This window comes from Triturus cristatus, chromosome 1_2, assembly GCF_964204655.1.
Source record: "Triturus cristatus chromosome 1_2, aTriCri1.1, whole genome shotgun sequence".
In the NCBI taxonomy this organism is placed as follows: Eukaryota; Metazoa; Chordata; class Amphibia; order Caudata; family Salamandridae; genus Triturus; species Triturus cristatus.
This window is the reverse complement of record NC_140580.1, coordinates 38321963-38346491: the sequence shown is the minus strand read 5'-3', so window position 1 is coordinate 38346491 and position 24529 is coordinate 38321963. Positions and strand designations below refer to the sequence as shown.

At 42.5% G+C, this 24529-nt stretch overlaps 1 protein-coding gene across 8 annotated transcripts in view; it reads right to left on the bottom strand.

Moving 5' to 3' along the window:
* Positions 1–24529, bottom strand: part of RAB44 (RAB44, member RAS oncogene family) — a 710497-nt gene that overhangs the window by 493034 nt on the left and 192934 nt on the right. For 7 of the 8 annotated variants that reach the window (XM_085600504.1, XM_085600485.1, XM_085600530.1 and 4 more), the window contains one exon: positions 13823–13934. The exons of the other annotated variant lie outside the window; for it this stretch is intronic. In XM_085600504.1, the coding sequence (XP_085456630.1) occupies positions 13823–13934 (112 nt within the window). The remainder of the gene's footprint in view (positions 1–13822; positions 13935–24529) is intronic. 8 annotated transcript variants of the gene reach the window in all.

Sequence of the window (24529 nt, the reverse complement as noted above, 5' to 3'; positions counted from 1 at the left end):
ATGTGACTATTGGTGTATATAAGTGAGTATATGTGAGAGTGAGAGATTGGAAGAGTTCCTGTATGAATAAGTATGTGTTTCTATAAGTGATTGTTTAAAAGACTAAGTATGTGTAAGTTTCTGTAGAAGTAAGTGTGTTGGTGTGTGTATAACTGTATATGCAAGTAAATGGATGTTTGATTCTTTCTTAGCATGAGTGACTATGTGTGTGAGTAACTCTATGGATGAGTGGCGTTGTGTAACAGGATGTATAGGTGTATGAGTACATATGATGAGTGAGTACATGTATGAGTGACTGTATAGGACGGTTGGTGAATGAGTGGATGTGTATGTGGATCTTAGAATTACTGAATAGGTTGTTGTAACTGGTATTGGTATGTCCATTGTTTTGAAAATTTTAGTTTCTATTTTTGAATGTGTGTATCAAAGGTTATATTAGGGGGAGAGGAGGTCTGCCACTCTATCACAAGGATGATGTCATCAGTGATGTCATCAGTGATGTCATTTGAGATGTCATCAGTGATGTCATGAGTGATGTCACTGACCATGTCATGAGTGATGTAATATGTGACGTCATCAGCAGTGCATTGCGGGCGCGCGAGTTATAGTTAGCTGAACTAACTACAACGGGGGAATTTCAATGGTTTTGTACGAGTGAAAAGTCCAGCTAACTATAACGCCCCTGAAACCTATGTTTTTTTCAGTGAATTACTAAGGTTTTTTAAATGCTAAATCCTAACTATAACGTGCCTGAAACCTATGTTTTTTTCCGTGAATTTCAAAGGTTTTTTAAATGCTTATTTCTAACTATGCCTACAGAGATAGGACATGTGAAGAAGAAAAAACGCACAGAAAGAAAAAAAAGAAATGCAGAAAGAAGCAACAGAAGTCCTCAAGGACGAAGAAAAGTACAGGAAGAAGGATAACGTGCAGAAAGAACAAACAGAAGAGCAGAAAGAAGCCTTGTTGCAAAATCATCCTGTACCCTCAACTTTATCAGACGGATACTGGTGGTAACTGAGTCTGACTAACCAGTCCTAGAGCCAGTGCTATGTTAAAAGACACTCAGAATACAGTGAAAACACCTACATACACTAGGTAACACTATGCATTTGGGTCCCCCTGTGATTAGCATGACCTCCTCTGTAAGCCCCTAATATATAATAGGGCAGGGGGATTAAAACTACCTCTTAAAAAGCGCCACAGGGCGTGTTTGCACACCTCACCTCATGCCCCATCCCCTCCCTTCCCCACTGTGTAAACACGCCCTGTGGCTGTTTTAAGTTGGGAGATTAAGTCCCCTTGAATCCTAAGGGTCCCTAGGGTCCAACTAGACCACTAGGTACCTTCAGTAAGCACCACAGAGCTGCGTTGCAGAGAGATGTAAAAAGGGGCACGGCCTAGACCACCTCTCTGCAACGCAGCGCAGTGGCGCTTACTGGAAGCACCTGGTAGGCTAGTTAGCCCGCAGGGGCCTTCAGGATTGAAGGGGAATTATTTCCCCAACTTAAAATGCGCCATAGGGCGTGTTTGCACATGTCACCTAAGGCCCCGTCCCCTCCCTTCCCCACTGTGTAAACACGCCCTGTGGCCGTTTTAAGTTGGGAGATTAAGTCCCCTTGAATCCTGAGGGTCCCTAGGGGCAAAATAGCCCACTAGGTACGTCCAGTATGCGCCATTGCAGAGAGGTGTAAAAAGGGGCACGGCCTGCACCACCTCTCTGCAACGCTAAGCAGTGGCGCTTACTGGAAGCACCTGGTGGGCTAGTTGGCCCCCAGGGTCCCTCAGGATTGAAAGGGAATTATTTCCCCAACTTAAAACGTGCCACAGGGCGTGTTTGCACACGTCACCTCAGGCCCCGCCCCCTCCCTTCACCACTGTATAAACGCACCCTGTTGCCGTTCTAGATTGAGAGATTAAGTCCCCTTGAATCCTAAGGGTCCCTAGGGTCAAACTAGCCCACTAGGAACCTCCAGTAAGCGCCACAGAGCTGCGTTGCATAGAGGTGTAAAAAGGAGCGTGGCCTCAGAACACCTGTCTGCAAAGCAGCTCCCTGGCGCATACTGGAGATACCTGTTGGGCTAGTTGGCCCTCAGGGACCCTCAGTTTTGAAGGGAAATTAATTCCCCAACTTACAACTGGCCAGGGGGCGCGTTTGCAGAGTGCTGCAAGGAGGGGGCGTGGCCTCCAGCGCGATGCCGGTCTTTTATTTTTTTTATTTTTTTAAGAAGGAGGGCTGTGTGCCCCCCTTCTTTTTCTAATTTATTGGCCCTGGGGACCCCATTCCCCAGGGCCTGCACCCTAATTTTTTTGTTGAAAAAAATTAATTTGAAAGGGGGCCGCGTGGCCCCCCTCCCCAAGGCCTTAATCGGCCACACACCTCTGTGTTGTATTCCACCAGCTAGTGCGTATGCTATGACACTCTCTAGCCCATGTGCACTGTAACACCACCCCGTGAATATGTCATGCCACACTTGCCTTCGCACGGGTTATATTGCCCCATCTAACGTGCCTTCCTCGATGCCTATGTTATAACGCACAGCGCTATGCCATACATATTACAATCTGGGATCCATATCTTTGGCACAGTGCATATGCAACGTTACACTCCCCAGCACATATTTTATATTACAACTTTAGAGATTAGTTAAGTTACACAACACTGCCCTGTGCATATTACACTCCAAAGCGCATATCGCATAGCACACGCTAGTACCTGTGCTATCTCACGCTCTCCAATGAATCTGTCATTGCGCACAATGTATTGCATATTATATTTCACGCCCCGGTTCATCTTATATCCCACTTTTTGGTGCATAGTTTATACCATATACTATATCTAGTTTTCATTTTCAATCATGCTCTCAGGACTATGTTCTATATAACACTGCGTCCACCTACCCTTTTCACAGGCATTACATTTTTTGCGATGGGGGTGGAGGGTCAGGGGGTGTTTCAGCCAAGTGAGCCCGGAGTCACAGTCACAAACGTCCTCTTCTTCCTGAATAAAAGTGAGATTATGCTGCATACTTGTTCATATTTTAAGTAGTTCGCACAGACACACATTTTAAAAACAATAAAGTTCCTAATACCCACCTTCTCTGAACAGTTAGCTTGCTGCCCCATCCACCTCCTCCCTATCCTCTGTTGTCTGAATCCATGGACTAGCCTCCTCCCTCCTGCCATGCATGGTCTGATGTGCTGCCACTGCCCTCCATTTAGCATGATGTACCAGTCCACTCCTCCTGCCCTCCATTGCCCAATTCTATAGCCCATCATTGACCTCCTGCTTAGCCTCTGTGCTTAGCTTGCTGCCCCTATTCTCCTTCCCCCTGCCCTCCGATGTCTTTGTGCATGCCCCTGCTCCATCCTTTTTGCCCACCATGTTCCATGGACCTGCCACTCCCATCTACTCTGAGTGTTCTGTTGAGCTGCCACTCCCCTCCCACCTGCCTAGCATTGTCAGATGACTGTAACCTGTCCCTGCCACCTCCACCCTGCCTGTCCACATGCCATGCCCCTATCCCCTTCCTCCTGTCCTCCATGGGCCATTTTACTGCCACACCCTTCTGCCCTCCCTGGTTTGTTGTGCTGCAACTGCTCCTCCTGCCTGCCCCGCACGGTCTGTGTTGAGGCCCCTTCCCCTGAACTCTCTTGTCTGTGCCCAGGTCCTGACCCTCCCTTCTATCCTCCATGGTCCTTTGTGCATGCCCCTGCACCCTCCTTCTTGCCCTTCATAGCCATTGTGCTGCCACTAACCCTCCCGCTTGCCATGCATGGTCTTCTCTGCTGCCATAGCCCCTCCCACCTTCCCTGTGTGGTCAGTTAGCTGCCCCTGACCCCCTCCCACCTTCCCTCCATGGTCTGTGTGTATGCCATCATAGTCTCACTGTTGCTCTCCATGGTGTGTCTTGTTTCTAGTGCCCATCCTGCCTGACCTCCATGGTCATCTTGCTGCTCCTGCCCTGCCCCCTTGCCCCCAGCCCTCTGTTTCCATGTGCAGATCCCTATTCCCTCCCTCCTGGCTTGTCTGTTCCATTGTAATGCCCCTGATCCGTCCCTCCTGCCCTTTATGGTCTGTTATGCTGCAGCTTTCTCTCTTGTCTGTCCATTATGGTCAGCTAGCTACCATTGCCTCTTTCCGCTCGGTTCTCTGTTGTCCATGTGCATGGTCCTGTCCCCTCCCTATTGCTTTCTACGGATTGTTGTGCTGCACTCCCGTCCCGCATGCCCTGTGTGGTGTATTGTGCTGCTGCAAACCCTGATACCTGCCCTGTATGGTCAGTTTGGTGCACCTCTCCATGTCCCTCCTGTCCTCTGTTATCCGAGTCCATGTCCCTACCCCAATTCCTCCTGCCTACCATGATCCAATGTACCATACTTGCGAACATTTCGAACTTGGTAAAAGGGAGATTATGAAAAATAACTGGGGTATTGATTTTCCCCTTTGAGTTACATTGAAAAAGAGGAGATGGTAGACAGGAGACAGATCAAATAAAGCCCATTTGAGCTTAAAAACATTGGACGTTTCCTGGCTGAAACGGGTCTGTTGGCATGTATGGTTGTACTACCACAGCCTCTTCCTACTGCCCACAATGGTCTATTATATTGCCACAGCCTCTCTTGCCAGTCCTGTATTGTTAGTTTGTTGCCCCTGCCCCCCTTTCCACTGCCCTCCATAGTCTGTTGTGCTGCCACTGCCCTTCCTGCCTGCCCAGTGTGGTCGAATTGTTGCCTCTGCACTCTCCTTCCTGCCTTCAATTTTCAGAGTCCGTGCCCCTGGCCTCTGCCTCTCAACAGTGTCCCAATGAACAACTAGATTGCTAACATTCTATATTTATTTCAAAAGTGTGGAACGCCTGATGTCATCTGATGTAATCAAAACTGTAATACCTAGAGCATTTCCTTTAGAAATTACATATATGAGAGGGTCTTATTTGCATCAAAATTATGGTTAGTGCTCTAAAAAACTAAAATGAGGACATATTTTCTGAGTTTTCAAATAGCGACAAAGAACTTTTAAATTATTTGTAATCTTTATGTTTTTGTATCCAGTTGAGCTGCAGACTTTGCAACTGGGGAACCAGGTTGGAGTTTCTGCTTCAGCTCAACATTCTGTGATTGTGGTCAAATCACTTATTCTCCCCATGTCTACAACCAAAATGAATTTGATCTTGTGTGATGTAACCAATGCTCATGTAAAGCATTCCAATACCTGACAAGTCTGCACTATATAAAACTGCAAATACACAAAAAATAAGTGTTTTGCACACTTCTGTCATTGGGCTACATGTGGGCTACATCTGGGTGATATTCGTGCTGCATTTAGGCTCTTTTGTGTCTGGTGGGCATCTTGGGAGATTTATTTGTTATGAAGTTTCCTAATTTCCTCATTTACTGCAGTCAGTAGGAAATGCTTTCAGTTTTTTACTTTGATTCCATCAAGAAGGTATTCAGATATGTCACACATTTGCCATAAATTCTGAATGTTAGCACTCTAGTTTCTCATTAGATCACTGTAGTAAAGCTACTGCTCACCACGGAAGTCTGCTGCTGGTATTAAAAGTGCATGTTTCAGTCTGCATATCAGAATTTTTTAATGAAATAGAAGAGGATTTGAGAAGTCACTCAAAATGTGCCCTAATTTTTCTTTCTTCAGCACTAATCATAATTTCTATGGCAAAATTAAGCCCCTCATTGTGTTCCTTTTTAAATTAAATGTTTTAAGTGTTACCAGTTTATTCCAATCAAGATGGCTTCAGGTGTGCCATTCTTTTGTCATAAGTAAGACAGTAAGCGCTCTAGTTGTTCTTAAGAACACTCTTGGACATTCTGTCATTAGGCTATACTTGGGCTACATCTGGGTGATATTTGGGCTACATTTGAGCTCTTTTGTCTCTGGTGGCCATCTTGGGAGATTTATTTGTTATGAAGTTTCCTAATTTCCTCATTTACTGCAGTCTCCTCAGTGGGAATACTTTCAGTTTTTTATTTTGGTTCCATCAAGAAGGCATTCAGATGTGTCACACATTTGCCATAAATTCTGAATGTTAGCACTCTAGTTGCTCATTAGATCACTGTAGTAAAACTACTGTTCACCAGGGAAGTCTGCTGCTGGTATTCAAAGTGCATGTTTCAGTCTGCATGTCAGAATTTGTTTATGAAATAGAAGAGAATTTGAGAAGTCAAAATGTGCCCTCATTTTTCTTTCTGCAGAACTAATCATAATTTCTATGGCAAAATGAACCCCCTCATTTTGTTCCTTTGTAAATTAAATGTTTTAAGTGTTACCGCTTTATTCCAATCAAGATGGCTTCAGGTGTGCCATACTTTTGTCATAAGTAAGACTGTTAGCGCTCTAGTTGTTCGTTAGAACACTCTGGGACATTCTGTCATTGGGCTATACTTGGGCTACATCTGGGTGATATTTGGGCTACATTTGGGCTCTTTTGTCTCTGGTTTCCATCTTGGGAGATTTATTTGTTATGAAGGTTCCTAATTTCCTAATTTCCTCATTTACTGCAGTCTCTTCAGTAGGAAATACTTTCAGTTTTTTACTTGGTTCCATCAAGAAGGCATTCAGATGTGACACACATTTGCCATAAATTCTGAATATTAGCACTCTAGTTGCTCATTAGATCACTGTAGTAAAGCTACTGCTCACCAGGGAAGTCTGCTGCTTGTATTCAAAGTGCATGTTTCAGTCTGCATGTCAGAAATTTTTTATGACATAGAAGAGGATTTGAGAAGTCAAAATGTCCCCTAATTTTTCTTTCTGCAGCACTAATCATAATTTCTATGGCAAAATGAATCCCCTCATTGTGTTCCTTTGTAAATTAAATGTTTTAAGTGTTATCACTTTATTCCATGCAAGATGGCTTCGGGTGTGCCATACTTTTGTCATAAGTAAGACTGTTAGCGCTCTAGTTGTTCGTTAGAACACTCTGGGACATTCTGTCATTGGGCTATACTTGGGCTACATCTGGGTGATATTTGGGCTACATTTGGGCTCTTTTGTCTCTGGTGGCCATTTTGGGAGACTTATTTGTTATGATGTTTCCCAATTTCCTCATTTACTACAGTCTCCTCAGTAGGAAATACTTTCAGTTTTTTACTTTGATTCCATCAAGAAGGCATTCAGATGTGTCACAAATTTGCCATAAATTCAGAATGTTAGCACTCTAGTTGCTTATTAGATCACTGTAGTAAAGCTACTGCTCACCAGGGAAGTCTGCTGCTGGTATTGAAAGTGCATGTTTCAGTCTGCATGTCAGAATTTTTTTATGAAATAGAAGAGGATTTGAGAAGTCACTCAAAATGTGCCCTAATTTTTCTTTCTGCAGCACTAATCACTTACTTCCAGAGCTGCAGACTTTGTGACTGGGGAACCAGGTTGGAGTTTCTGCTTCAGCTCAACATTCTGTGATTCTGGTCACTTAATCTCCCCATGTCTACAACCAAAATGAATTTGATCTTGTGTGATGTAACCAATGCTCATGTAAAGCACTCCAATACCTGACAAGTCTGCACTATATAAAACTGCAAGTACACAAAAAACAAGTGTTTTGCACACTTCTGTCATTGGGCTACATGTGGGCTACATCTGGGTGATATTTGTGCTGCATTTGGGCTCTTTTGTCTCTGGTGGCCATCTTTGGTTCCATCAAGAAGGCATTCAGATGTGTCACACATTTGCCATAAATTCTGAATGTTAGCACTCTAGTTGCTCATTAGATCACTGTAGTAAAGCTACTGCTCACCAGGGAAGTCTGGTATTCAAAGTGCATGTTTCAGTCTGCATGTCAGAATTTTTTAATGAAATAGAAGAGGATTTGAGAAGTCACTCAAAATGTGCCCTAATTGTTCTTTCTGCAGCACTAATCACTTACTTCCAGAGCTGCAGACTTTGCGACTGGGGAACCAGGTTGGAGTTTCTGCTTCAGCTCAACATTCTGTGATTCTGGTCACTTAATTTCCCCATGTCTACAACCAAAATGAATTTGATCTTGTGTGATGTAACCAATGCTCATGTAAAGCACTCCAATACCTGACAAGTCTGCACTATATAAAACTGCAAGTACACAAAAAACAAGTGTTTTGCTCACTTCTGTCATTGGGCTACATGTGGGCTACATCTGGGTGATATTTGTGCTGCATTTGGGCTCTTTTGTCTCTGGTGGCCATCTTTGGTTCCATCAAGAAGGCATTCAGATGTGTCACACATTTGCCATAAATTCTGAATGTTAGCACTCTAGTTGCTCATTAGATCACTGTAGTAAAGCTACTGCTCACCAGGGAAGTCTGGTATTCAAAGTGCATGTTTCAGTCTGCATGTCAGAATTTCTTTATGAAATAGAAGAGGATTTGAGAAGTCAAAATGTGCCCTCATTTTTCTTTCTGCAGCACTAATCATAATTTGTATGGCAAAATGAACCCCCTAATTTTATTCCTTTGTAAATTAAATGTTTTAAGTGTTATCACTTTATTCCATGCAAGATGGCTTCAGGTGTGCCATACTTTTGTCATAAGTAAGACTGTTAGCGCTCTAGTTCTTCTTTAGAACACTCTGGGAAGCTGCAGTAGAACACAAAGGAATCAACTGACAGTCTCTGCCCTTGTTGGATGTACATGTTTTACTGAGAATGTCAGACTTCATTCTCACATGACTGAGAAAGATAATGTGAATTTACAGAAAATATGCTCTCAGTTTAGCTTATAGATCACCTTCCAAACCTCTGTGGGAAAAGCATGAGAAAATAGTTTTCTCTCAAACATGATTCATGATATCACAGCAGAAGGCTTTTTCACATGGTAAAATCACCTTAGAACACACCACAATTCCTAAAATGAGTATGGTACCATCAACAAATGATTTATAATGTACCTAAAGTCTTAAAACCTTCTATTAACTGCAATGCTTTTTAATGAGGTGCTATCATGTATATTGGTCCCAAGATGGCTGCCAACACTTCTTGGATGAAGTACTGACAGACAATCAGATCTCATGATGAGATGTGTGGTTAGGCTCCGCCCAGATATATCTATCTTTTTAACTCTAATCTTCTCAGGAACTACTGAACGGATTTACACCATTTAAGCAAAAGGCATGAGTCTAAACTGAGGACTACCTCTTTGCCAAATTTGGTGTAATTCCGTTCAGCAGTTCGGGCTGTAGCTGCGTCAACAGGTCTTATGGGAAAATGCCAACGTTATTCCAATTAGAATGTTGCGGATTTCCTATGGAAAATAGGCCCTAACTATAACTACCTACTGGCGACTGCCAGTAGGTAATATATATATATATATATATATATATATATATATATATATATATATATATATATGCAAACACCTAGCGCATTCTTCCACCTCCTGGCAGGCGAGGAGGAAAGCACACGGACACCAATCGTGCTTCACGAAGATTTATTAGAAGTCAGCATCGGCATGACATGTCATCTTTTTTTTTTTCTGGCCACCAGGTGGCCTTGATCACATAAGGTAACCGCCATATATATTCACGTAAAAAACCATAGGTTTCACACATGTTATAGTTAGGTGGACATTTCACTCGTAAAAAACCAATGAAATTCCCCCGTTATAGTTAGTTCAGATAACTATAACTCGCGCGCCCGCAATCCACTGCTCATGACGTCACATATTACATCACTCATGACATGGTCAGTGGCATCACTCATGACATCACTGATGACATCATCCTTTTGATAGAGTGGCGGTCGCGCGAGTTATAGTTATCTGAGCTAACTATAACGGGGGAATTTCATTGGTTTTTTACGAGTGAAATGTCCACCTAACTATAACATGTGTGAAACCTATGGTTGTTTAAGTGAATTTGCAAGGTTTTTTAAATGCTAATTTCTAACTATAATGTGTGTGAAACCTATGTTTTTTTTCAGTGAATTTGTACGTTTTTTTAAATGCTGTTATGTATTTATTATTATATTTTTTATATATTTATGTTACAATAAACTACGTATTAGATTTTTTTTTTTTTTTTTTTTAATGGTTTTTCACCGTGCGCGCATGGTGCGCGCACCTCGCGATTTTTAAAAAAAATATGTAAATGTTTTTTTCTGCCTTCGGGGTCCTTCAGGGACCCCCTGACAAAGGCTAGGAGGTCAGGAACTCTCTACCCTGCCCCCTTTTCACGTTCGCCACCTTCCTTTTTCACTCTCGCACTCAAAACAAACAAAATGGCGGCCGACACTTCCTTATTTCGTCCGATTCGAACGTTGACTGACATGTAACCACCAATCAGAATTACGCTCGCGCACGTTAGGGTGCGCGCACGTTGCGCGGCTATAGATATTTATGTGCTTTTAACTGCAATTTTCTCAGGAACTACTGAACAGATTGACACCATATATGCAAAAGGCACATGCCTGACCTGAGGACTACCTCTTTGCAAAATTTCAAGTAATTATGTTCAGCCATTCGGGCTGTACCTTCGACTAAAGGTCCTATGGGAAAATGCATGGGGAAAACGCGTTTTGGGACCCCCCTTTTTTCTCGGCCCCCGCTTGACGAATCCCCCCGAGACTTTCAGGGTAGGAGCTGGGCGGAGCTCCCCATTAGTTTTGAAAATTTCGCGAGGATTCGTCAGCCGGCGCCAAAGTTATTCAAAATAGGATTTTGAGATTTCCAATGGAAACACGGTCCTAACTAGAACTATCTACTGGCGACCGCCAGTAGATAATATATATATATATATATACAGATGTGGATTTGTTTATATAAATGGTATACGTACAGTGGTATAGAGTGTAATACGATATTTATTACAGTTAACGAGTGTGAGAACTGGACATAACTCTCGAGAGGCAGAACATCGATTGGGTCATGATGCCCCACCCTCAGTAATGGTAGAAAGTAGTCTATTACACTCGCTTATACCATGACATTTATTTTTGTATTCATATATTTTTTCTAAAACGTATTTAACAAAAATGGGTTTAAATTTGAGTGGTAAGCTGACGCCACACTGAAGAAGCCTTGTGATAAATAGTAGAGATTGGTGTCTGTGCAAAGCCATTATAACATGCAGCCTCTGGGTCAGTAAATAGTGTTCTTCTCAAGTCAATTGGCTGCACTGTTGTAAGAACATGAGCCTTTCCACTGTGGTAATACATGTGAGAATGTGCATGTATTAGTACAGTTGCCCTGAATAACATGTTTTTGGGATACATTTAATAATGGGGTATGTGATATTGGCTGTATATTTATGGTTTGGCTCAGTCTTTTAGTTCACAGAAAAGGCATTTAAGGTTGTTTAGAAAATTGTCTCAGTTCGAGAAATATGCAAATATTGTAAAAAAAAAAATTACTAATGTAAACTTGATCTTAAAAAATGTCATACATATTGGTCAAGGAGGAGAAAAGATATTGAGGGCACGTGGCTTCTGCTCTTTTTTTCGCTCCCATTCTGACCCTTTGCAACCCACCCTTCCGCCCCTATACAATGAACTAATTTACTGTTGCTTGAATTGAATCCCTCCACAACTTGCACCCACATACTGCAAAGTATGTAAATCAGAGAACCTTCAACACAGGCACAATATTGTCTCTCCTATCCACAATCTGAAAGTAAAATACTTTTAATATAACCAAAATGACTCAAAAACTATAGGGCCTGTTCTCAAACTGCATTTTGCAGTATACTATTAGTACTAGAATAATGCTACTAGCATACTACAAAATGTGATTCACTAACCCACGTCCAGAGATCTATACCTCAGCATCTCCTGTCTTTTATGTGCACAGATCTCCATTCCAACTGCAGAGATCTCCGCAGATATAAGTTATTAGTTGTAAATATGGGAGGGACGGGGGTGGCTGGAAAATTGTACTATTTCCAACTATGTGGGAGTGGTTTAGGGAAGAGTAGGGAAGGGTTAGGGGAAAGCTTGGGATGTGTAGCACACAGGCACTCATTTTTGGAACCAGGATTTATTTTCCATTAGAAGACTTTGATTGAGACCACCAAGAGAAAGTAAGGCAGAAAACCACAATGAAGGAGGAAGAGAACGTGAGAGAGAAACAGCCAGAGATTGAAGGAAACTGTAAAAGAGGAATCAAGACCAGGTAACCTTGGAATTTTTCAACCATAGCATTCGGCAGCACCAGTTGTGGACTCATAAGAAAAAATGTGGGTTTTGGCTTTTAATATTTTACAAATTACAAACTGGGTATCAGGGAGATACAAATAAATGGGTAGCTGACAAGTCATCTACTCATCAGTTGGGACATTTCCACATAGGCATCATGAGTGTGTCATCAGTGGCGCAGTTTAGTTAGTAAGATTCAGGTGGTGTGCATATCAAATTTTCGAACTAAAAAAGCAGGGGACCACAGGGTGAATGGGTTAGATTACCAAGATTCGGGATAGACTGCTCCCATGAGGAGCATGGTCAGTACTGATTAGCACTAGGTGGACCCCTGAGCCTGATTTAGAGTTTGTTAGACATTGTACTCCATCGGCAATAGAGTTCCATGTCTGTCAAACTCAAGGACCACCGACTCGATTTTTCATTGGGCGGACTGCTATTTTTATGCCGACAGAGTAAAATTTACTCCATTGCTGTAAAACCTCTTCAGACAGCCTGTCGGAGTAGAGACTGTCAGAGGTAAGCTATGCGACCGGCTGCCCTATTTAGAATGGACAGTCATATAGCTTTATTTTAATATCCGTCACCACCAAGTATTTCCTGACAGTGAGGTAAAGCAAAACAAAAAAGGAAAATTACCCCCTCACCGTGGTAGAAAATTCGGGTAGTGTGAGGGTCACTCGCTTTTTATTTTTCAACAACAAACTCCTGCTTTGGCATACAGGCAGCTCTAAGGGGAGGATGCCTTTAGGGAAAATGGGAGATACATTGCAGGAAGATGAGTGCATATTCTGGAAAGATGTTAGAGATAATATTGATGCTGCTAGGAGATATACATATTGGGGGAAGAGAAGAGAAGAGAAGAGAAGAGAAGAGAAGAGAAGAGAAGAGAAGAGAAGAGAAGAGAAGAGAAGAGAAGAGAAGAGAAGAGAAGAGAAGTGAAGTCTTTATAGGTGAGGTTCATTATAAACAGATTAAAACTCAATTTATTTCCATGCATTAGTCTTGGTATGTCGGAATACTGAGACATATCTTATGGTTCAGTTTTTTGTTGTTGTAATAAAATGGAATACTTTGGAAGATAACGATGTCCCGGCGGGCTTCATAGAAGTGAATAATTTAGGAATAAAAAATACTTTTGTATGTCATGTAAATGTGTGCAGCAAAACCAGTTGAGATGTGTGCATTGCACTTGCTGCACTGCTATGGTGCATTATGGATTTGGCATATGACTAAGCAACGGGATCTATAAAGCCTTTTTCTATTAACACCAGAAAAAGCAAATAGAGCCTTTTTAGGCATGTGCCTTTCCCCTGGGAGGCTACCTGAGATGATCTGTAGATTAATTTCAGATTGTTTGCTTCTTATTAAATGCTGCTTGACTGTCACGTGATAGTATTTGTAGGTTTTCAAGATTTACTATTCGTAACTCCACATCTACGTAGCTTGAAGATATATAGATCGTTATGGTACATGCATGCGTAGGTAAGTAAATTAAACCTATCCTTATTTATTTGTACTTGATTTATTGATATTTCGGTCCTCAATATTCTGATAGCACGATATTCTGGAGTCTGTATTATGGTGGATCACATTACAGTCAGAAATGAATGAATGGACTGAAGTGCCTACAGTATGTCTGTAGACGTGTAGGCACTTTACCCATACATTACAAATGCAGGATAGCAAAGTGTTCATACTTAGCCCAGTGGTAAATTCCTCGGTGGTGAGATATCCTTTTCTGTCATTATCAAGCCCATCAAACAGGATTTCCAATTCTTCTGGACTACATAGAAAGTTACTGTTCGCTTTCTGTAAAAGAAGTGACGTGTTGCTCAATAGTTTCCTCTAGATATTTTTATGTTTATAAAATTCTGCATACAATCTGAAGGCCATAAAAGACACAGGCTTTAGGAAGCCAAATAAGAGGTTTCAAATCCATTTAAAAAACAGCAGCACGGAATGGACTCATGGTTTGTACACAACTGAATATACACAGTTAGTATAAAAGGAAGGAAACACGAGGTCTGTTGAGTTGAAATTACTTCTGATTTGACACAGTATGACAATTTCTAGTAATATTCAATACGTAAGCCAAAACATTTTGAACTTCTTTGGCAGGGGCGCTCCTCCGCTATGGCGGAAAAGCGTCGCACCACTGCTTTCTCAAAGTGCGAGAAGCAAAAACATAAAATGGTAACAACTGAAAGTTATTACCATTTTATGTTTCCTTTGCAGGCAAGCGGATTGGCGAGGTCGCTCTTCTTTCGGAGCAGAGCAGGGGAGGATTGGTTTGCCCACTCCTAAGTGCGCAATGACTGTTTGGTCGGCCCTCTATGGCCGCCCAACCCAGTCATGCGCACTTTCTTCTTCTCCATTGCAGGCTGCATTACAGCCTGCATGGTGAACATACCCACCCCTCCAGACCCTGGCTGGACGCTGTGTCACAGCACTCAGACCAATCACAGTGCTGCATTGCAGCATTGTGATTGGCTTAGGGGAGGGAGCCTGACTGCCTGCTTCCTATTCTTGAAGTCGGAAGCAGGAGAGCAGAAGCAGAGACGTGGGACCCGGCGGCGGCAAGGTAAGTGATTTGTATTTTATTTTTATGTCTCACTCCCTCATTTGTGACACCCCCACGCAACCCACTGCGCACACCCTCCCACCCTTGCGAGCCCTGCCTGCCGCAACTGTTCCTCAGTACCAATACAAAGAGAGAAGACAAATATTACTTTGTGTCTCTTGTGGAACTGAGTAATTTTAATGTGCCTGAACCAGCGCAGCTGGTTAGAAGCATGCAGGTCAATTCTGAGATACGCCCACCAGCTGGGGCAGTCTAGAAGCAGGGCGGGGTATAACAGGAAACAGGAGACATGGAAGAGGAGCAGCACAATAATGGGGAGCTCGGAAGATGGAATATCTGATGGTTCAGGCATGGCCGTGAGTAGAAAGGCTATAAACATAGAAGGATCTTTGGGGCAGATTTACTACGATCTCATGCAACGCAGTGCAGCAGGTAAAAAAGCACAAGAAGAAGAGAGCAGGAGAGCGCAATATTTACAGAAATATGACACTTTCCTCCCCTCTCCCTTGCACCAGCACTAAAATTAGCTGCCATGTACCCCCCCTACTTTGCACCATAGTGCAAGGGTGTCTGCGTGAGTCTACCATAGGTTTTGTACTATAAGGATAGCCTTCCAGGACGAAATACTATACTCAGACTAACTTTAAACTTTTTCCCACTTTGTATGTGTGCTGCACAGTGCAGCATATATACAAAGTCGGAAAAAGAAGAAGCAAATGCAATTCTCCTTCATAGTGCCTACTTGAAAGGGGCGCTATTTTTTTAAGCTACACCCTGTCTACTTTTTTAAGTAAATAAGGCTTAGCGTCATAAAGCTTTGCTGGTTGCATGGGAACACCCATGTACCACCCATGGTATACCCCGTTAGTGCTAAGTAATGCAAAGCAGCACGTTACTTTCAAGTGATTTTCAGTGCTAAACAAGTTTAGCGCTGTAAAGTAAAAAGGTTAAAAAAAATTACGTCAATTTGTGTCACTTTTGTGATGCAAATATGGCATAAAATCTTAGTAAATAGACACCTTTGTCTCCTTTATTACTACTAATGAACCTCAAGCATAGCCATGTCTGCATTCACTTTCACAAACAACACAACTTAAACACACCTGTTTTACAAAAATGTATCAAACCTCCTTCCAGCCTGTCCCTAAGGGTGAAGACCCCCGCTTTTGGCACCCATGAAGAGTGTTAGGCTGTGCAAAGGTCATCCTGACAGACACTTTTCATGTTCAGGTCAGGCAGCCATGCACTGTACATGCGCTGCAGGTGCATGGCTGCCTGAGCCGAACTTTGCTGGGCTGAAGATGTCACAGCCTTGGAGGGTGACCTCCTCAGACTAGCAAAAGAATGTGAGGTCCTCCCCTTATGATGAGGGGGAGTGTCTCTGATAGCCTCGGACCTGGGCACTTCAGTTTTAAGCCCTGACGTGCCCAGGACCAAGTGCCAATTAGTGACGCTTTGTCAGAGAGTGGGGTGAGGTCAGCAACACTTACTGCCTCCTCCTCTCATTGCTGACTTAAGGTCCCTGACTCAAACTTAGCTTAAGAAATGGAATACCTTACACATTGTTTCACAACAGTGTAACTTCAATTGTTACGGAGAGAGGTTGTTATTTGACCTCTGTGGGGCTCCACTAGTTCCCTAATTGGTGTAGTGTGTGTTCTATCACAGTGATGTTTATGGTGGGCACTCTCTGAGGTTACAACAGTGTTTATTGGGTGGCACTTCGTTTCCACTTCATGGAATATTTGTGCAGCCACAACAGTCACTAAGGAAAGGAGGGTAGAAAGTAGCCCATTAACAGAGCTTGGTCTGCTTCTGAGGAAACCATCAATGAGGTAAGGCCTGCTGTTGAAGCTTTTTCTGCTCAGGGAGGGGTCCAGGTCAGAATGATGTTGCATTGCCGGAGTCAGAGAAAGCACAGGCCATTCTCAGCCTCAACAGAGGCACCTGACACTGCACATACTTCAAGTTAGGAGACCATTTTTCAATTTGGGTCTTCATCCAGACTCCATGTTGAAAAGGGATAACCCCTAATGGCTTCGGGCCAGTAGTTTGACACATTTTACAAGTTGCAAATGGCCCGATGGACTGTTTATGACTGGTAAAATAATTTTCCTATGTATTAACCCTATTTTGCGACTTGGTAACCTATTACCGACTCGCAAAATAGGGTCTGCGAGTCGCTATGAGAAAGGGGCGTGTACAGGGTGTCCCTTCCTAATAGCCAGTAGCACTGTTATGTATGAATGTTTTGCAACAAGGAATGTGGTCGTAAAACATTTGCAGATTACCACCAATTTTAAATTGGCGGTAAGCCTTTTGCAAACAAGCTAAGAGACCCCTTCCCCTTTGTGAATGGGTGCACCAGCATTTTTTCACAGGAACCACTGCCCACTGAAAAAAAAATGAAAATAAAACTCGACATTTTTATTTTTGAAATGCAGCCCGTTTTCCATTCCAATGATTTACATTCAGATGTGATAATTTTTTGGGAATCCAAATCCTCCAGCAGGGCAAGGCTGGAAGATGCGGCTGGAAAAGGCTTCATTAGGCATGATACGTTTTCTGCGATGACCCCGCTAAACCTATTATTACTGTGGCAAAAAGCTCAGCTGAATGAATCTGGTTTTCTTGCCCACCTTTGGTGTGACTTTCCTTGGCAAGCCTCGGAACAGTGTGCATGTCCACCAGTGGTCAAAAAAATTACTACCTCCCACTTTTTCCCAACTGCTGGTAAAGGTTAGTCTGGTAAGTCCTTCAGCCCCTAGATCCTCAGGGCAGGCTAGTAAGCACCAAGAGTCTGACCTGACTTAAAGCCCCTAAGATCCAACTCCATTTTATCTAGGGCCTGACTCCATCTCAGATAATGGAGATCACCATTTTCTCTTAGACAATGGTAGTTGCCATCTTTCCCGATTCATGCAGCTTCCTTGTCAGGTCTGCCATTTGCCGCAGATGTCGGCTGACCTTATCTTTCTTAGAACTATGAAAGTGTCATGTCATTCAACTCATGACATAGATATAACACTGCATGCAACATTTGTCTGGGTCAAATGTCTACTTTTTACCATGTCAAGGTTAAATAAGAAGAAAATAGAAATCATGCAGTCTGAATTCACGTCCTTCTACCTTATATGTTCATAAGGAAACCTCTGAGACGCACACCTTGATGCACATAATCTATGTCAGGCATTTCTTAAACTCATGTCAGAAATTCTAATTTCTGATAAGATTTAGTATGTAAGGACTGCCACTTTACCACTTGTCAGGAGAGGTCCTTTACCCAGATTATCACACAAGATTCTGTCAGAAACAGTCTCACCCACTGGCAGCACACTTCCTACTTCACAGATGCTAGTACTTGCCAGAAGCTGATGAAGCTGAATCTTGAAGGAAGACTGCACTGTGTGTTTGCCCATTGCAGGGAACACTGTCTTCATGCTTCCGCTGATATAGACAGCTTTTGCTGTCAACAAGGTATGTGGAGCATCTTTTCTCCCTAAGAAACTCTAAACTGTAAGTTGCTTTGCCTTCCAAGCTCTCTTAGCGTAGCACATAGAAGTAAACTCTAAGGTGTTAGATTCTAGATGACATTTTAACCCTGTTAGAAATATTCATTTTATTCTTGTTATTTATAACGTGCTGTTTTTATAATGTTCTGTGTAGTTGTTTTAGATGTACTGAGAAACACTTTGTTTCCAATAGTAATAAATACTTTTTACTTAAAGCTGTTCATTCTTCTTAGTTCAGTGGGTGTATGATACTGTGAATAATGGAAAATGTTTGTTTCTGTTACCAAGGTGCCCCTGATCCCTTCATAGGGATTGTTAGTAACCCAAAACAATACCTCTTTTTCAATAACACATTGAGTAGTGTTCTGCAGGGCAACAATAACACATTTTTCACATTCATCATTGGTTATTGATCCAAGTTTACCCATGTCACCTGTGGGTGGGAAAGCACACCTTGTAGAACTACGCCAGAGTCGTAGTTTACGCAGGTTCCAATCATCTGTGGTCAGTTGGGCCCTCTTGGAGTCAGGAGTTCTTTTGCTTTTTGTGTTCCTGATCCAGGCAAAGAGGAAGTGAAGCATGTGACACTTGAAGAGCAGTTTCAGTCCCTAAAGTCAGGAGTCCTTGAGTGAGTCTTCTTTAAGCAGGAGTCTTCTTTCTTCATGCAGGACCCTTTTCCACAGGTGGAGTGATTCCAGGTCCAGGAATGCTCTTAAGAGGTGGTGGCTGTCTTTCCTGATCACAGAGGCAGGTAACTGTCTTCTAACCAGGTATTCAAACACAGCAGGTGTGATAAGTAGCAGAACTGTTTTCAAGTCAGTTCTGGCTCAGGCAGCCTAAAGTACATTTTTCTAAAGTACCTTTTACACTCAGGTTATAAAAATTAGATTGCAATCGATAAATCAGATTTTGAAAATTAAGTAAGATATAAATTAAAATGACTCTCTGGCAGTTTCCTAGCTGTAGATTTAGAATTTAATCACACATAGGCCGGTTCAATGGAAAATATATTTGACTCGATACAGTGAAATAGCTTTCAGCCCATCAGTCACTGTAAGGGCACACTTTTTAAATATATAGTGCCCATTTTTTTTTAAGGCACTCTGCCTTGTGGGCTAACAAAGCAGACTTCAGAGGTGACTTGTTAATATATATAAATAGGTTTCCCTACATGCTGGACACTTTTCCTTGCCACATGTTACTGCAGTGCTAGTAAACTGCAGTTCAGCCAAAGCACAGTGGTGCTCCTTGTAGCCACACATATTTGTGGGCTGTGTAAATACACACAGCAGCACACACAACATCTAATATGGCCTTACAAACAAGTTAAATAGACCAATTGGGTGAAACCAATTTCACCAATACCATTTTAGGGTCCTAACTCACACACTGCAGCACTGAATACCATTGTCACAGTTCACAGATTCCCATTGCCAAGAAATATAGGGTGCAGAAACAAATTCTAAATATGGGATGACAAAGGAGAAAAGGCGAATTTGCTGCACTTGCCCCTCCAGTCAAGAGCAATTCATTGTCTCTACAGCGACTCTTGTCTGTTCTATGCCCCACTAAAACTACCAGTACTGCTCTGTCAAGATCTGCCAAAGCCACTATCCCTTTTAATGGAGAACCCTTCGCCTCAACTTTAGCACCCTCATGTGAGAGGACTAACCCTAGCCTATTCCTACATGCATCCAAGTATTGAAACAGTACCACTCACAAGGAGATTTTGCCCATTATGCCTCCTGTGTCAGATTACTGTCCCCGTTCTAAAGTTCTGCCCACAAGACACCTAAGAATTACATACATCTGTAACTATCAGTGTACTGGACTAGATCATTGGCCATTCACTCACAGGTCAATGCTTAAATCTAATGCCTTTGGAAGGCCTACCTTCCAAAGTGTGGGTTGACACAGAGTCACCCATGGGCATCTGGGGCTTCACTGGACACAGTCCAGGCTCTTTCAGCACACTAAGCTCTGGGGGAACCACATGTTCCAGTGTCAAGCCTTGTACGTCAGATTGAGGTACAGGGCCTAAGACTCCCTTCTCACCTGCTACCCCTGTGGTCACACAAGGGTCCCTCAACTTTTCCTGGGAGGGCAATGCAAGCAACTCCTGAAATTCCTTTTCCTGGGCAAACTCTCCTGCTCTCAAGCCACTGGCTAAGGAACCTCCCTGAGGCAACTGAGACCTCCTATGCTCTCAGAGCAAAGGTTACGACCTCAGGCTGCAGACACTCTCCTTTCACCGTCTCAGGGGTGACTCCATGAGACTCAAATTCAGGTCAGGGTCTGTACTTCAAGTGTTGGACTTCCAGTGTGGAAAGACAGCCCATAGCATGTGTGACACACTCTATGTCATGAAGAGGTTTGCCTGATCCAGGGCTCCTGTCAACTATGTCTGTGATAGTGCAGACAGCACCTTCAGGACAAATGTCATAGCTCCTGTCTTCATGTCCTGTCCAGTCAGAGAAGGTAAGCCCTCATCCACTGATGCTTCCACTGCGATGGTACTCATCTCTTACCCCTTCCTTTCCTCTTTGGCTCAGGCCTCAGACACCCACAGGGGGGCAACATAGCTGTTCTCACCCACTGGCTCCCTTTCCACTGGTAGTAGCTCGCTACCACGGATGCAATCTATAGATCATCTGGGATGTGTTGCTACTATCTTCTGCATCACCATACCAGAAGGACGCCTATCAATCTCCAGCAGGCTCATGGACTGCCTGTTGAGATCTAAATTACCACTATTAAAGCATTCAAAGATGGATGTTATTTGTGCATAATCTTATGAGCATACTTAGTGGAATAGTGCCACAGTTGAGAACATATCCAGACCCTTGGATAGTGCACTGCACATACAGATACTAATTTAGCAGCTTATTTTCTGTATAAACCCTATGAAAGGGATCATTTGTTCAGGGACTACAGCTGGCAACTTTTTCTCACCACTGTATCCAGCTCTCAAGTCCTGTGTTCTGTGGTGCCGCTATTATTACTGCTGGCTATTTGTGGATTATGTATTGTTAAAACAAGAGGATAATTTACATTTGACTAAGAATCTTTTGTGTCAATTCTAGAAATGTCTTAACATTGTGATCTTCGGTTCCCTCTGGTAGTTCTACCTCTCTAGTGCTGTTCCTTTGTGCCTTTCCGTCTGTGCCATTAATAGTTAATGTATAAATGACTGATTGCTCAGATAATCTTTGTTTTACTGTTCAAGGTCAGATATCACGAGATGCAGCAGTGAAGGTTGAAAGCGCGTCTTTGCATGGAAATGAGAAACCAAGTGATGAAGCTGGTTCATTTTTATTATTATATAATATATATATAGCGAGCGAGTTGTTGGAAAGGAAGCCTGATGTGCTGGTTCATTAGGATATGAACGATTTCACTTAGAGCGAGATCAGCTGTGTACTCCGAATAACCTGCAGTGTCAATCATAGTCAGATGACTTGTCCTGATGAGACGCCGTAGGTACCAATGGGGAGGAAACATTGACAATAAATCCCTTGGCTTACAAGAAGGTGTGGCCTATGTAGAACACCTATGCAACAATAACAGGCACTCACAATTACTATTAGATACATCAGCATTTTCGATAAAGCTGTGATTCTATTGGTGAATAAGTCACTTATTCCCGAGACCTTTTAAGGTAGGGGCAAAGTGGGCTCTGGCCCAGAATACCACCTTGGAAGGGCCCCCTCATTAATTTAGCCAGCGCTTTCATTACCTGGCTGGTTATCATACTTTTTAAAAACGTCTTCTTTGCCAGAAAGGAGGACAACTGGATAAAAAAGAGCAACAGTCCATGGCGAATGAATGACAGCCTCTCTCAGCTTTTCAGCTGCTTATTAAAGTCATAATGCCCGTGGAAAGTAAATGCCAAACAAGGTTAATCCGATGCAATCTGAATTATAAAAGTGCATGTTTAGTGATCTCAGTAAAAAGTCCAAATTGTTAAAAAAAAATGTTTAAATGCAGTCACCTATTTATATAATGCTTAAAACTAATGGTGGCTCAATATGTAGCTCAATATGTAGCACAGACCATTGCTTTATCTTATTTATTTGTGAGAGCCTCAGAGATCCTATGATTGTTGGAGGGCTTGACTAATAAAGTAACAAGGAAAATGGGGCATAACTTGCATAATCGTTTGAATGACATGTTTTGCTTTGTTCAGGGAATTTTTGCCTTGATAAAGTTTGGCAAGTGTGACATGCCAGAGTTTATCAGGTGAAAACTGCGAAGGTGTTCTCGCACAATTCGTTATTCCGATCCCTGTGAAAATACATGTTTTCACAGTGATCAGAATTTATCTCTTAACTTGCAATGAGAACCAAAGAAGTTGTGGTAACACTTTGCAGATTTGAAATACCACTGTAAGTGCATGCTATGTGTGACTGAGTGAACTTATGACTGAACTAGTAAGCGACTGCAAGAATGCTGTGAGAGTACGCATGTTCTGGGTGAGCAAGTGAATGAATGAGCAGATACAAAGGATGGGGAGTGAACAAGGGATTTTGTGTCTTAAAGCTCACAGTGCAATTTGAATTTGAGATAACGGAGTCTTCGGAGAGACAGAAAGGGTAGATGAGAGAGCATTAAGCATGGTCCGAATTAAGTGAGAAACCTGAGGTGATCATGTAAAATGAGATGGGGAAAGGGAGAGGAGAGGACAGGGAAAGATGGAAATAAGAATGAGAAGAGAAAATATAGTAAGAACAAGGGAGAAGAAAAAGCGAGGGGTGAGGAGGATAAGATCTAAGAGAAATCGTTGATCTTACTTCCATTTGCCCCTATGCTTGCTTCAATTACTTCTCTCTCTTTCTCCTCTTGTCTCCTCTGCCCTATTCTCCCTTTCTCACCCTATGTACTCTTTCACTTACTTCTTCTTTCTATCCATTTCTGTTTACTTCTTTCTGTTTCCTTTTATTGGCAGATTCAAGTACAATAAAGCTACTGTACTCATGTGAAGAAGGGTGAAGCTGAAGACTATGTAGAGTTTGAGAGTAGTGAAAAGACTGGAAAGGGGGCACTCAGGGGCCCACATGTGACGAGTAGAACCACTACTGGTAATTGACAAGGTTAAGGCTGGTAAATTAACAATGTTAGCAAATAAAAATCAAATTGGATGAAGCATGCAGTTCTCATCAGCTACTATTTTTTTATTATGCACAATGAAATATCTCTATGCGTTTATCCTGTCTCTCACATCTCCTAGTGATGTTCATTGAATCAAAAACAACACTATCCACGTAATGTGTTGTGTGGTCATTTGCTGTGATCTCATCGCCATGTCAAAGCTCTTGTGATGTCATTTATTTTGAGGGTATTATTATGCAAATTAGCATGTTTGATATCTGAAAACTCCTACCTATTGTGGTCATACAATGTTGTTGAATACATTATAGCCTCATAGTGGGCTGCCTCGTGGTGCCATGTGGTGTGCTATATGTGAATCAAGACAATTCAAGGTTAGATCAAGAAAAAGAAGGTTCTGAGAGGGTATGGGTGAGACAGCGAATACTTTTTTAATTCTTTTTTTATTTTTAAGAGGTTTTTATTGGTAACAAAAACAGAGACATATCTTAGTTGCTGCCATATACACAGTACACAAAGTCTAACACAGTAGGGCCATGCTAGTATCTTATAGCATACAGTATCAGCATCATCACCTTATAGTTTGCATCAGTAACATTTACAGTTCAGTTCAATGTTGAATTTGCCTAGTGCACAGTATTAGTCCAGAGGCACTTAAGTGCGGCCACTAGTCAAGGCGCTACTCCCAGTCCAACAGTAGGGAACATATCGTGCAATCAGTTCTGTGCTATGTTTCAAGGGATTCAGCACTATTTGAGCCATTTGCCTTAGCAGCCAGGTAGGCCTGGTATAGTCCCCAGAAGTTTTCAGGCCGATTGCAGGGTGGTATTAACTCGCTATAATTTTCTGTCTTTGTACAGCCATACATCATGTCATTTGTCCAGCCCGTTGCAGTGGTGGTCGGGCCCCGGGACCAGCAGTCTGCAACCCTACGCCTAGCTACTAGGAGTCCCATGTCTACCAGTCATCTGATTCCCTTAGGCAAATGTTTAGAGTAACCCAATAGAGCAAGCATAGGGTCCGGTTCAAGTGTGGTGTCCATGACTTCCCCCAGCGTCTTGAATATCAATGCCCAAAAGGTTGCCATCCCAGGGCATAACCAGGCCAGATGATAAAAATCGGCAGGGTCCACACCACAGCATTTGCACGCTGCAGAGTCATGCAACCTGTACCTGCAGAGACTCTCTGGTGTATAATTTACCCTA